The sequence below is a fragment of the Andrena cerasifolii genome, chromosome 6 (genome assembly GCF_050908995.1).
Source record: "Andrena cerasifolii isolate SP2316 chromosome 6, iyAndCera1_principal, whole genome shotgun sequence".
Lineage (NCBI taxonomy): Eukaryota > Metazoa > Arthropoda > Insecta > Hymenoptera > Andrenidae > Andrena > Andrena cerasifolii.
In genome coordinates, this window is record NC_135123.1 from 11366448 (window position 1) to 11382089 (window position 15642).

General features: G+C 39.2%; 1 protein-coding gene across 20 annotated transcripts; it reads right to left on the minus strand.

Annotated features, from left to right (window-relative positions):
- Nucleotides 1-1256: 1256 nt before the first annotated feature.
- LOC143370289 (uncharacterized) lies at nt 1257-15157 on the minus strand. 20 transcript variants are annotated; one of them, XM_076815229.1, is made up of 13 exons: nt 14542-15154; nt 13898-14000; nt 12726-13121; nt 11718-12247; nt 11497-11638; nt 11072-11404; nt 10744-10988; nt 10349-10614; nt 7617-7754; nt 5533-5616; nt 5231-5448; nt 2779-5081; nt 1257-2747 (listed from the first exon to the last, which is right to left on the minus strand). In XM_076815229.1, the coding sequence occupies exons 2-12, from the start codon at nt 13943-13945 to the stop codon at nt 4608-4610; spliced, it is 2874 nt and encodes a 957-aa protein (XP_076671344.1). In that variant the 5' UTR covers nt 13946-14000; nt 14542-15154; the 3' UTR covers nt 1257-2747; nt 2779-4607. The 20 variants fall into 20 exon arrangements, with proteins under 20 accessions (XP_076671344.1, XP_076671342.1, XP_076671341.1 ...); XM_076815227.1 differs by having other exon boundaries at nt 7533-7754; XM_076815226.1 differs by having other exon boundaries at nt 5231-5616; nt 7533-7754; nt 12726-12932; nt 13014-13121; nt 14542-15153.
- Nucleotides 15158-15642: the final 485 nt, after the last annotated feature.

A 15642-nucleotide genomic window follows, 5' to 3' on the forward strand; every position in this document is an offset into this window, starting at 1 on the left:
TACGTGTTCAAGCCTCGTACGATTTACCATTTCGTCGTGTGAATTATCCAACTCCGTATCGGTGCAATGTATCGGAGGATGCACCTGCTTCCAATCGACGCAACAAACGGAAGATGAGCCACCGCTCGATAGATCCAACTCTTTTTTAACCTTTCTTAGCAAAGCTTTGGTTGACACTTCCCCTTTCTCCGTTTCAGTCTCGCATATGCAAACATTGCTCGTTTCCACTTTCTCCCCACAAACTGATACAACGGAAGACTCTGCGCTTTCGCATATATCGCACTCCTTTGCTTCTCTTATGGATTCCTACATGTGCAGGGATAGATACATATATAGAAACGCGTATTAATTTACGTCTGGCATCGATATTTACTAATTATTATTCGGTTACCGATATTTTGGACCACCTATTGGACTTCGAAAGCGACGGACGTTTACAGTGTATGTTGCGCGGAGAAATTTTTAAATATTTATTCACGCTTTCCTTGATGTGCGTTCCTTCAATGTACCTGGTTGTGCCGTACGCCGGTGTAGGAACATTATTCTGCCTCGGAGTATGAGTCACTGATGAACAAATGCTTTTCGTTTAATTACATATCGTTTAGGATTTTGTAATGGAGTAATTTGTAGAGAATCTGTGAATAAATTTGTTACTTTTGAAACGCTCTTCTCGTGGTTTAAAATCAGAATTAAATTATCTTCTGTTTACTGGAAGACCCCGAGAGTCGTGTCTGACAAAATTTATCCATTCGGCATCGTTTCGGAAGAAGTTAATGTTAACTTGTATAAGCAGCGTGATGCATTATTTATCGTTAATTTTGCAGCATGCATCCGAAAAGCCCGGCGACGACAAAGCGTGAAAAATGAAATATCGATATTACAGTCAACTGTTTCAGAGCTCTTAAAATAAGAAAAAGCGCGTTTAAACTACGATACACAGGGCGTTTTCTATGCAATGATCGCAATGTTACCAGCTGCTTTCTCGAAAACTGACGATACAGTCTACCGTGAAAAAGAATACTTCTATATTACTAAGTTTTACACAAAAACTAATGAAGAGATTGTTGTCGCATCGCCCTATTTTACGCGAAGACACGCGATAGAGGCGAGAAACCATTCGAACGCGCACGAATCCATTCACCGTCGCTTATTCTGACAAAGTCGCTGTTTATACTAAAAAAAGTATCGGTTTCTTTTTTATTCGTAATAGAACGAAAACATGGGAAATTATTACATATAAGACAGGACACACAGTGTTCACATTTAACATAACACCAGTGTATATTGTGTCACAACTGGGATACATAATATTACAATGGTGCATAATAAAATTCTATACATATTTTGTTCTATCTAAAGTAAATTATATTTTAAATCATTTCCTTCACCATCGTACTTTGCTTTGAATCGAAGCGTTCCCCCGCGAATACGCTCAACACCAGATGGACCACAGTCACCGACGTGAGGTTACAACGGGAAAACATTGCAAAGAACTGAACGCGCGAATGTTAAACGTTAGCATCGTGTGTTCACCCACTGTACTGCACCAAGGTCGCTTCGATTCAAAGGGAACAGTTGGATCTGATATTTGCTTGCTGTTTTTTTTCCTTAAAAAAACAAGCACGAAACTAAATCTCTTAAAAGCATGAACCAACTCTTATTCTCATAACGTATAATATTAATAATGATGATAATAATAATAATAATAATTCATATAAACATTATTTCTATTTATTCTTTGTTAGATTTTTAGCAAATTGCAAGGGAGCGATGCCACGAATAGATTGCAGAGGAATTCTTTACACGTATCGTCGGAAATATTACTTGCTCCAAGTGTATCCGATGCGGCATCGCAAATCATTTCTCTTCACGTCGTGTACAGTATATATACATAATGTATATAAGCGTGAGCAATATATATATTATACATATATATTTGTTCTCTTCTTTACAGACGCATCTTTGCACGAACTTCACGTGTTTCTCTCTCTTTCTCTTACGAATATATAGTGAAAATTTTACGTTCCTTATGTGACATATACTTTATGTCACCCGTTAAGTGACCCTGCGGTACAATTAGTTATTTATTTCCCCTCGTTAACTTTAAATAGTACGTGATATCTAATTATTTGAATATACTTAGTAGTATTTGTTATAATATATTAATCTAGACCTCTACGCAGTGACGAACGTTTATCGTACATGAAACTCCATGTGACGCGTGCACGGCGCGTTAATAAATTTCTCATTTCTCTCTCGTGTCTATTCTCGATACTTATTATTATTATACATTATTAAGGTAAGCCTGGTAGTGCGACAAACGGTAAAACTCGGCTGCGGTTTCATCTCTGCTGTTGTTTGCTGTCGGTAGTCGTAAACGGTTTAAACGTAACATTTTGGTGTCGGGTGCTCATTTTAAATACGTGATATTATTTTAGGTAACTTAGCAGAACGATACGTTATCGCAGGACCAAGCTTACGATTTAATTTTATCTTAACCGTAAATATGAAATACATGGCCTTATAAGATCGCTAGAGTCATAATATTCTCCCTTTTTTTCAAGTAGACGATACACAAATATTGTTAATTATTTAAAAAGTAATCGTAAAAATGAAAAGTTCAAAGCATCGATTCGAACATAGACCGACTGACTAAACTGCTATCTCCTGTCCATCTCTCTCTCTCTCTCTCTCTCTCTCTCTCTCTCTCTCTCTCTCTCTCTCTCTCTCTCTCTCTCTCTCTCTCTCTCACTCACACACACGCACGCACACACGCACCCCCCTCTCTCTCTGTTTTGAAAATTTAAGATTCGGGTGTGCAACAGTGGTATTTGTCGCGGACGTCTCTTAAGCGAAGTCGGCGTAGTTTATATTGCACTCGATCATAATGGTTACGATTAAACGAAAAACAATGACTATAGCTAAAACGGGCAACCGACGTGGAACTTTAATTAGCATAGACAAGTTCGTATAAAACATAAATCTTTTTTAAAGTTCCTTTGGAATAGAATTTTTCGCAATGGACTAAACTACACGCCAATCGAGTAAAGTAATATGCGGGTAAATATCTAAGTGATCTGAAGATTATGAATTATTAAATATATAGTATCTTTTTTTCAGTCACGTTTATATAGAATCTTTTACGAAAATAATAGAACATACTTTCTCTTCCCACGGTATTTGATTCGCACGCGACGGAACGTAGAAATCCTCGTTTAGTTCTACAGTCAGTGTATGGAAATGGCGAAACTCATACAATATATATATTTCATTTTCAAAAAGACACTTCGGAGTACACCGATCGGACACGTCTACCGAGCCGCGATGTCGATTACAAAATTAGAAATACCACTCCGCATCTAACGAGATCGTCCGATTTCATGGAAGTGATAGCAAAGAAATGTGCTTTTTAACGGATAGCTCGATTGTGCCAAAACGATGATGGACGCAAACAAATATTATCGGCGTATCGCGATTGTATCAAACAGAAGTATTTCCTCCCTATAAAGAGTCACGTGCCTGTTTCGAAAGAAAAACGTACATTACGAATTGGCGCGTTCATTGTATAATTTCGATTACGAATACACTTTGTACTCCCAGCAAACGCCGTGATAAATTCTTAAAATTGTAATCATACCTTTCGAGGTACATATGTTGTATCGTCGACTGTAGAGCGACAGTGAGGTCATGAGCGAAGTCATGAGTGAAGCGAAGTGGTAGGCAGAAACAGGTCTTAAGTGACTGGAAAACCAGCGGAAGTTTAAAGACGCAACACTGTATATAAACACCCTTCGCGCGGCACTGATCCATTGCTACTTAATTTGAGAATGGAAATACTTCATGCGATTCCCGGTAAAATGGTCTCCGTCCTTCCCTCTAATCCTTATTCCCCACCACTCGAGCCAACAATCAAAACGTGTTTCTGCCTATGGTCGGGCATAATTTACGACATCACTACTCCCCCGCACCGTCGACAATACGTTACACAATGCCGAATTCTGCTGTTCGTAACCAACAGATACAATAATATTCTTCCTCTTTACATATGAAATTAGCATACAAAAATAATACATCGACGCATCGATAGCGTAATTATTGACTAATCGCAATTCAATTAACAATGAAATTTTTCTGTGCCAATTGCAAAGTCCTGAGTTATACATTCTGCATAATCAAGAGAAACGTGAGAAGATCATATTAGCTTCCTAAATCCCCCCGTTTTTTATATAAAGATCTACGTAAAGGTATGGTATAAAAAGAAACAAAGAAATTCAAACTTTGGATAATACGCCGCCAACGCGTAGGCTGCGGTTATTGTTCAATTTAATGTTTCTATAAACTTCCCTTCTGCGCATAACCGCAGGAGAGTATTGGTGCAAACGTTTGGAACGTGGGCAATGTCTGTAGTTACATTCTCAACGATATTATTGCGACGCAATAACAACACTGATCAACCTCCGTGGCCATAGAAACCGTGTAAGTCGTTAAAAAAAGAAGAGGACTCAATGACGCACAATTACTTCGTGATCAACAACACAAACGTTCATCATGTATACACTCACTTTGATCTTTATCAAATGCTTTCACATCTTTCCTGATGATTTGGTTTAGTAGGAGGTCAACACACCTGGCGGGGTGGGCACGACAACCGTGTGTTGTGGCACTACTGGTGGTGCGGGCGGTGCCAACGGATGACCAACCAGAACCGCTGCAGCCGGTATCGGCAGAACGCCGGATTGAGGAATGGCCGATGGCGTGGTGACTTGTGTCGGTGGCCCTTCTGCCGCGTGCTTCCTTAAATGTCTCAACATGTTGCCTTTCTCGACGAACGTTTTCCCGCAATCCGGGCAGCTGTGGGGCCGTTCGTCCGAATGTGATCGTCTGTGGGACACCAAGTGCCCTTTGCACATGAAGTCTTTAGGACATAGGTCGCAACGGAACGGCCTCTCGGCGTTACTTCCTTTATTGTGCGAGCGCATATGGAAAAGTAAATTGCCCTTCAACGGGAAGCTCTTGCCACATTCTGTGCATACGAATGGACGTTCACCAGTATGACATCGCATATGATTTACAAGATGCTCCTGTAACAAACGAAAAGAAATGGAATTGCTAATAATCTGCGATTCACATAGACACAAGTACTTGTAGCTCGAAACTAATTAGCGTTGACACGCGCAATAATAATAATCTTTGACGTTATGGATACGAAAGACAATCTTGATCAATGTACCTTTCTTGTAAACGGCTTCGAACACACGTTACAACAGTGCGATGAATCTCCGGTATGTTGACGGAGATGATTATTAAGGTGTTCTTTCCTAGTGAACGTCCTCTGACAAAACTCACACCTGTGCGGTGATTCGCCGGTGTGGATTCGCACATGATTCGTCAAATGCTCCTTACGAGTAAATGACTTGGAGCAGAAGTGGCATCGGTGTGGCGATTCGCCTGTATGTTGACGCACGTGATTTGTCAAATGTTCCTTCCTCGTGAAGGATTTGGTGCAATACTGGCACTTGTGCGGTGACTCACCCGTGTGCTGCCTGACGTGGTTTACCAGGTGATCCTTCCGCGTAAATGCTTTTGGACAGTACTGACAGCGGAAGGGCGTCTCCCCTGTACATTTTATAACCAACTGCGATTTTTACTCGTCATTCGAACAACCGATTATCCTGTACAAGGCGAGTTCTCTCCTGACGCAATGCATGGGCAAAGGGCATTCGAAATGAAATCTTTTATCTCAAACACGTGACGAACGGCAGGGACGAAGCATTACAGGGGGCAGAGCGTAAGGATTCATTCGATATTGCAGTCTCATTGCGTCGCACTGGAGGAAAGTCAGCTTGCGCAGTGATAAATAAATCTTTACCAAAGACATTCTAATCTCAAGTGTTCGAAAGTACTAATTTAAAAAAGTCTTAGCGTCTTCGATAGCAGGTTTAATTTTTTAAATGAAAATATATCATGAACTTCCTTAGGTTTAACTAAATAATACACTGGTATGCCACCTACGAAATGAAATGAGAATGAAAATGGAACTATATACAAGTCTTTGAAATGATAAGAAGCTTGCTAAACGCTTTCAGAACGCAACAAGTAGTATGAATATTTATAGCGACAGGGCTCTGAAGGAGTTAATAAGAAGCATGTATGAGAGCGGTGTATGAGGCAGAACAGTAAATGTCTCTAGGGATTCGATGAAATGGGATAATTGTGATCGGTTAACTAATTGCTAGTTAGACACAATATGAATTGTCACAGACGATCGGCAAAACAGATTATTCTACCCGGCATCGTAAATAAACTTCTATAAATATATGCTGTTTCTGTTTTTCATAGACATTATATCGAGACCACTATTATATATTGCTTCGCATGCAAGTGCTCAACGTCGGAGCTGAACGTCAGTTAGAAGCGGAATCGAAACTGTGCTCAGATAGCGAGATACGTTCAGTAAACGATTGTCGTGACACGTTTTATAATGAGAGTGATCGTTCTTCTTTTTCTTTATCTTTGGACGAATACGAGAACGATTTGGTGTGTGTTACATGACATATACAGTCTTCCTCAGATTATTGAAATGCTTTTTTCCCCGGATTATCGTGAAACACCTACCCACCCCACAGTTTTGCTTCCTCGCTGCGAGCGAGGGCCTGCGGTCCCGGGTAGGCCGCCCGTTAACTGCCGAGGGCAATGAAACCACTGGGCCAGGTAAAATACCCAGTATAGAAAAATAAAATGTTCATGTTTTTGATAAATGTTCATGAAAGTATTATCAATGGATTTTTTAAGGTTTCTCGATGAAAATCAGTTCAAACGCGAAGCAATTCGGTCCATTTTTAGAATTTAAATGGAGAATATCAACGACTTCACCAAATTGTAAAGTGTCTGCTGAAGATTGCTTAAATGCAGCCTTCAGGAGAAATTGTCTGGATGTTTAGTACCTATTTGGTATTACGAGGATTGGTAAACCACTTCGATAATTGCAGGAGAAATGTTGTGAGTTACCCACCAGAAGCGTGTTCTTCCCTTAAACCGGGGAACTGGAATCCTAATCGTGTTTTTATAATAAAAAATAGACCGAATTGCTTCGTGTTTGGACTCATTTTCGACGACATAAACTCACCAATCCATCGGTAATACTCTCACCAAAGTGTAATCGGTAACATGAAAAGTTTCATATTCAATACTGAATGACTCAATTCGCCGTCGACCGAGGGTCTCCCGCTAGTCCGCTATTTCAGTCACTCTCGGTTTACGTCGATCAGTCTCCTTGTCAGACGGTTCGGGCGAGGGCCCTGACAAGTGTCAGTTTATTAGGTGCTAACTAGTTCTCCTGCCCCGGTTTATCGAGAATTTCCCGGTCCCAAATCTTTCTCGATAATCCGGGGAAGACTGTATTATGAAAGGTGACTCAGTCCCTAACATGTTTCTTAACTAAATCATTTTCTAGCCACGTAATATAAACTACTCTTAGAGACAAATATTACAATCGGTTGTCCGTGAAATGGACATCTGCCAACCGCTCTCACCTGTGTGTTGGCGGATGTGGTTAACAAGGTGTTCCTTTCTGGTGAACGATTTGGAGCAGAAGCCGCATCGGTGTGGAGACTCACCCGTGTGCTGGCGGACGTGGTTCAAAAGATGCTCCTTTCGCGTGAATGTCTTCGAGCAGAAATCACAGCGGTGCGGCGTCTCACCCGTGTGCCACATTATGTGGTTCGTGAAGTGCTCCTTTCTCGTAAACGACTTACCTGTATTCGCAGTGATAAACAAAAGCAAAACACACGAATACTTGATTATACTGTAATATCAATCGGAATCATAAAACTGTAAATCTGCTTACAATGCCTCGCAATGGAATTTGCACAAAAACTTGTCCAAGCAAAGATTTTGGTTTCACTCATCGCCGTGTGGCTAATTTTATGAGTTGACTAAGTTATACGAATCTTTTTAATGTTCAGTATGCTGTGTGCGGAAACCATTGCTCGTAGATTGTTAACCATATTTACAGAATATCCATACGCGGACAATGTATACACTCTACCGAGTGACAGAGTGCATATAAGCGCTCGCGACACTTTCATGATTAAGGATAAATGCTATTCGAATACTAAAAACATAATTATTTCTATTATACAATATTTTTTCAAATGGAACACGATACATTCTCAAACTGAACAGGTAATTGTATTAGCAACTTCATAGGAATATCTCTGTAGTCGCGATAAATATAATAGCTTGCCTACAAAGTTATACGAATGTATTAATTTTCTTTAACTGTAATTTGAATTACAATTTCCTAGCAATAACTACCCTCGATTGGTTTCAAAGCCTCGTACATTAAAGTAGAATAGTTGGATAACGCAACCCAGTTCTATTTTGATCATGAATATTCGATACTGCTTTAATAATGACTTAGTAATTAAGTGTTTAAGCGCAACGTACATTTCTACTTTATTTTATCGCAAATGTATGTTTCGCTATGAAAAATTTGAATTGCTACCAGGGAAGTGTAATGCTATGATCGAGATCCGAATTTTCCGTGTGAATTTCAAAAGCGAAAGCGTATTTTGTTTACATGAAAACGAAACGTATTGCAATATATACCAACCGCTCAAATTTACGAAATAGCATGTCATGATACCAATGTTTGCTTTAATGCACCGATATCTTGATATTGTGTGAAACACTGCGGTAAATAGCCCGTTACATACAGTAATTAAGAAACCAATATATACCGGCAAAAGACGCCAGCAATTGTGAGGTTAGAAAGGCGCGTTTGTAAAAGAATGCGCGCGACTTGTGACAGGGGGGCAGCTAGTCGCGATGCGCGATCAATTCTCGCGAATTTTATTTCACCCTCGCGAACCCACGACTCGGCGCGCTTATACTGTATTTTTCGTAACTCCGCGCCGCAAAGGCCAATAGGCAGGACTCGATAAACCATATTTTTTTTATTTGCCGCTAACTTGCATGCACGATCTTCTTGGGGTAGTTAAAATTGTATGTTTCTCAAGACTTGTACATTAAATTATGCATTTCTTTGTTGTACATATCAATTCAAAATATTATCAGATTCTTACTGAAGCCGAATTGTTTAAGTTTTATTATAATTACTTATCGAATTTGTATATTAAGTTTAAGAAACTACTAACTATTGTAGAATGAAATTAAACAGATCAGAGTATTATATTGGGAAATTTCTTATTGAGTATATTTTATTATTTTATTATGTCTAGGGTAAATCCACTTTTAAAGGCATATAATATACTAGCTTTACTACTCGGCTTCGCCCGAAATTTAAGTTCTAATTTTATAAAAAAAAAATTATTTATTTATTTTGTGAAAATAGTCATATTCATCTGGATTAGCTAGACATAATGAGCTGGGACAGTTTGAAAGTTATTAAGCGACAGACAAACAACAACACACAAACACTTTCTGCTTTATATAAATATTAAGATGTATGGGTGTAATAAAATTCTATTTGAAAACTTTCTATTAATTTTCATTTGTTTGTAAATCCTAAACATGCAGATGTACACAGTATAGGCTTTTTAAAAGTGGAATAATCATAGATTTTATATATTTTCCATATATATATCCAAGTTTTGATGAAATTTGATGTTATATTTATGATACTGTGTTTTAAGATTTTACTCCGAAACTTGGAGCGTTTAATCTAAGAACAGTGTAGAACAATAACTTATAACTTACCTTACTAAGAGTTTCAGTGCATTTTAGTTACGATTTTAGACAATGGTCGACTAATTTGTTGTAAATTGTTTGTACGGACTCGTATTATTATAATAGTACACGCAATATATTTTAAACAATAGAAAGAGTGATTTTCAAATATTCATCGCAATAAATATGGAACTTCTCATTAAAAATGATACTGAATATTACTTTGAAGCGTATTGTAGTGTTTGCGTTTATCATAAATAAAGATAACTATTACTGTGAGGATTTTAAATACAAAATAAGTATCATCACAATCCCATTTTATGAAAGTTTTGCAGGGCCCAAAAATATAAGGTTCGAAAGGAAATATCCGAATTAATCACGCTTTCTTATCCGAAGAATACAGTTTTTTGATAAACCATTAAATAATAGTGTATATATTTTAATCGTGTAATCAACAGTGCAATTAAGATTGCAATTCCTCCGAGTTCCTTCCAAGAAACAAATATGTACAACTGATAAATTGCATTTACTATTTTAATACTCTTATGGGAAAGTATATCCATCAAGTATATTATACGATATATCGTGCAGATATATAGAAATAGCATATCATATATAAGCACGATACTTCGGACTAACGAATAAACAAATTACTTACCGCATATTTCACAGCGAAATGGTGTGTCGTTGGTATGCGAACGCATATGGTTTGCAAGATGTTCTTTACGCGTATACTTCTTGCCGCATGCTTGGCAATGGTGCGGAGTCTCTCCTGTATGCCACATAACATGATTCATAAAATGTTCTTTGCGAGTAAAGCTCTTTTTGCAAATATCACATCGATGGGGCGTTTCACCCGTGTGTTTGCGAACATGATTCACCATATGTTCTTTCCTAGTAAATGTTTTCGAACAGTACTGGCACCTGAAACACGAAATGAGAACGGTTATTCGAATATCCTATCGATACTTAATAATTATCGGTATTGCCGGAACGTGAGAAATTGTTTGAATCGAGGAATAAAAATTATAGAAACCGCAAATGTGTATTTACCTGTAGGGCGTTTCTCCAGTATGGCAGCGAGTATGATTATCCAAATGTTCCTTTCTTGCGAAACTCTTTCCGCATACGGTACAATTGTAAGGTTTATCGGTAGCATGTCGCTTCATATGGCGCTCTAACGACGGTGCATTAGCAAACACATGAAAACACACTGTACAAGTAAACATGGATCCACCTAAGTGACATTTACCATGGCGAGTCAAATCGTTCGCATTTAAAAATGCCTTGCCACACACCTGCAGAGTTCATAAATTCTAAATACAGTAAACGACAATGGAGTAAAGTGGAAAATAATAGGAAACTCTGATTTTCTATGTACTTGACATGTAAATGGTTTTCTTTCCGTATGATAACGACGGTGCACGATAAGCTGATAGCGAAACTGAAAAATCTTTCCACATATTTCACAAGCATGGCTTCCAACCGATACTGGCGATGCGCTTGGTCCTGGTGTAGCTTCACCGTCACTCGACTTAATATCGAACTTATTTAATTGAACTTGCTGTACAAGCGGCGTTCCATTCTGTATCGTGGTAACTGTTTGAGTAGGAACTGTGCTTCCAACTAGGCTTGTACCAGCAGCTATGTCACTTTGTAGCTTCCCAAATACTTCATGATATGCTAGAAGCTGATTAATATCTTCGACATTCACCTAAAACGTACAACCAGAGATATTCAAATAAATACATCGCATGTTACGTTAATATGGGATACGTCGCATTGTACGTTCTAATAATTTTTTACCTTATACATATTTTGCACCATTTCAACCCCAAGAGTTTTCGCTAAATCTTGTTCATTCCCAGCACTGATTTTTACAACTGAACCGTCGGCTGTTCTCACATCCATCATATGACCTCCTGGTTTTAAATCCGGCACTTGGAACCTGCACAGAAATTGTAATATAGCTCGTCATGCTACAGGAATGATCGTACTTAAGAGATAAACAAATTAAATAAACGTACTGTGTCATGTTCAGTTGACGCAGCTCTTTTTCTTTCTCAGGCTTCTCTGAATTGTTCTGATTTCCACCTTCGGCCGAAGAATTTCCACTTATATTCACACCAATTTGTTGTTGTTGTTGTTGCTGCTGCTGCTGCTGTTGTTGTTGCTGCTGCATAAGACTTTGCTGTAGATCTTGAGATGTTTGCAGCTGGAGATCGCACTGGACTTGGCAATGAACTTGATTGTCGCTACAACGTTCAGTTGTGCAACTTCCACCCTCATCTTTCACTTTATTATCATCTCTCTGTGCGTTTTGATTATGTGCAGTTGGTCCATTGTTCTGAGCATTTTGATGATTTTGCATCTGATGGTGAGACTGCTGCTGCTGCTGCTGCTGTTGGGGCTGCTGCTGCGGCTGCTGCTGATGCAGCTGTTGCTGTTGCGCCTGCATTTGTTGCTGCATTTGTGCATGTGCAGCCTGCAAATGACTAACGCTTGCAGGTATATGCGCTCCGTCTAGATTAAGGCCTGGCAGCGACACTGGGATCTGCTACATGAAACATAAAAGAAGGATATTGCTAAATTGCTTTCTGTGCCTAAAAGGATCGTACGATCGAGACTATTATTAAATTCAATGTGAAAATACGTCTTACATTAAATATCTGTTCCTAATACATTATGGAAACTAACAAACATAAATAATATTAAAAATGCAGTATCGGTAGCAGCACGTATATAATGAATTTAATATAAATTACAACAACTAGCGTACAATCAAATGCAAAGGAAAGAAAATTTGAAACAAAAAACAGACTTTGGATAAAGCTGCATTTTAAATCATAAGTATAAAATTGCAAGCAATACAAATGTATTTATTGTGGTACAGAACTCTACTATCTACTCACCTATAATTTAAGAGATATGCAACATAGTATGCTACCATAATTACTACAGAAGCGAATTCTAACCTGGATCCTCTATAATCTATGCTCGATAACTAGTCATTGCATACCTCTAAGTAAACAAACCTGCGGATTTGGTTGTAAAGAGCTATGATGGCTGCTACTGCTAACTGAAGGTTGATGATGATGATGCGTAGGCGTCGACTGATGATGCGAACTGGAAGTCAACGCCATTTCTTGGTTCAATGAAGAGGCTGGCTCTTTGGAAGATGCCTCTCCACCTCCACTACTCCTGTGCGAGGAGTTGTGGTGGGAATGGTGATAGACCGAGACCTGAGGTAGCGGTCCAGGAAACAGATTGGTGAGGACCCAATATTTAGCTACCGAGGAGGCTAACGCTACGGCTGTACCTACACGCAGGTCCGCGGATGAATGCGGGGTACTCGCTACATTGCCAAGACTGGTTGCAGTAGTCAAACCACCTGGGTACGAAGGACGACCACTTTGACCCGCGTTTACATCCTACCGATATACATTCAAACATTTGTACAACATTAATACGGCATGCAGCGGCATGCACCAGGCTCGGTTCCAATCGACAAATGCGCTAGTTTCCAGTTTTTACGCTTCCAGCGGTATAGAGTTACAAATGAAAATTTTTTTTTCAACAAATTCGTGCGACCAGTACCATCATTGGTATTTACTATTATGTACAGAGTTCTATGTCACTGAAAGTAAATAATAAAATTACACCTAGGATACCATTTGCAAGACTATTTAAAATACGTGTTTTTATGCTAAAAGCTTATATTATTTAAACTAAATTATTATAATACGTGTTTAAATGTTATCATGCTACTTTCACAAAACTGTTTCTTAATATGTAAAAGTATGTGCTCCTATAAGTACTTGATATCGCAGAAAGAGCAAGCCAATAAATATAAAATATTCAAGCATAAGCTATTTCATTTAAGTGTGGTACAAGCAATTTACACGATAATTCTCACCATCTACACAGAATTTTATGTTGCATTTCTAAATATGAATAAACAAACTGTAATATACGAAAAGTAACTATAGATAATTAAAAGCAGCATAAAAAGGTAATCGATAAAAAGCAATGGAAGTGAAATTAAATGTTTTTAACTGTTAAACAAATTACATAATTAAGAGAAAACATATTCCAATCGATAAATGATTTTAATTTGTCTGAGAATATTTTTAATCTCCAGTGTTCATATAATTGTTGCGCATTTGTGGTTTGGTGGTTAGCCTGTTTTAATGAAATACATGCTTACCTCTTGTGCCTGCGTAGTCGCTGGCAATGCATGCTGCTCACTATTCATCTTTGTTCACTGCTGGGTACTAGCTAAATATTTCTGATATATTTCATTTCTCATCCTGCAAAACAATTCAATTAAAATTTATTTAGATATCATCGGTTAAGAGCCACACATTCATTTACATATGTAAGATCTAATAGCGATTGACTCTACTATAAACATATCCATTCTTTATTACCCGTAAAATGCTAATAGTGTTTAAAAATAACATGTTCGTTAACAGAATACACAATATACGATTAACAGAGTAGCCACTGTGCCGTTCGCACCGACGAGGCAGGCTAGGAAAATAAATTCTAACGTTTAACCTCGAAATCAATTAGTTTAATACAAATAGACGGGAAGGATTCTCCCCGGGTCTAACGTATTTGAAAGAATTGCCTGGGCGTGCGCTTATTATTATATAATGTGCACGGTGATAGGTTAATATTGTAAAAGACATTATCTGCATGCAGAAACGCGAGTAGTTACTTTAACCTCGCAGATACATATTCCGTGGAGTTTTTTGCCGAGTGAGCGGGAAAGGGTGACTCATCCGATGCAATCTCGCGAGGGCGACAAAGCGAAAATAGTGAAGCGCTAGAAGTGTTTGAGCGTACCAGCGGCTCGTTCGAGTACGCAGCTGTATTCCCACATTTGCCAGGAGTTGCCATAGATCTCCCCGTAGTTAAGAGAGGATTCACGGGCACCATCTTCTGGTGTCTCGGGCATATGACGCGTCAATTATCGTGACTCGTAGAACGAGGACAAGGGGCCACAAGATGGAGGTTCCTCGGGTTTCAGGGCAAGGGGATTCGGGAGAAGCGTGCGCGAGGGCCGAAGGGATGACCGAGGCGGCTCGTAGGGTGGACTCACGTGGTGTACGGTGCCGTCGGCGGTTCTGGCATCTCGCTTCGTCGGCCCTGGGCCGTCTCGTGCACAGGGAGACACGCGTCCCGACGCAGGGGGGGACGCCTTTCGCCGCCTCTCGACGTCTCACCTCGCCACGGGTACCCACAAGCAAATCCCTGATAATGGCCACGCGCCCTCGCCCTCCACCTCCAGAATATATCCCAAGCGAAGTCCGCGGGGCTTCGAAAACGGGGCTGCCAATTTTTATCCGTATAGACGCCAAACTGCGCAACAATTTCACGAAAACGCTGCCAAGAACATACGTGCTTGCGGTTAACAGAAAATACGACGACTGTCATGGCGTCCCTCGCCCACCCCGCAGGAACTTACGCGTTACGGGCATTATTTGGTCAACCGTCCTTTAATTAGCACAGTATGCGAAAGTCATTCGATAAAAAAGCTTGCCACAGCGAAAAACGAATTGCTGGCCAAATTTTCGGGAAATAATAAGCCTGATCTGCAACATAACGAAATGAAATACGTCAAGTGCTCTTTGTTAGCTCGTCCAGTATGCGCGCGCAGCATCCGGCTGCGCGCGCCGTTTAATCACTTCCTGCGCGAAAGCCCGCCAATTTAGAAACATATTCACATTCATGGCTTGCATGGAAAATCATTTTCTTTTCGTTTGTCATAGTCTTAGATGCATATTAGGAACTTTAACTAATTGTTCATAATATTTTGTAATATAATTTCTCGTGGAATTAAAGAAATATATAGGTATATCTGTGCAATCCTTTTTCAATTTACGTATCTCAAAAGTGCGTTGAACTTGATATTTTTTTGTACAAGTATAATTTTCGTAGGAAATT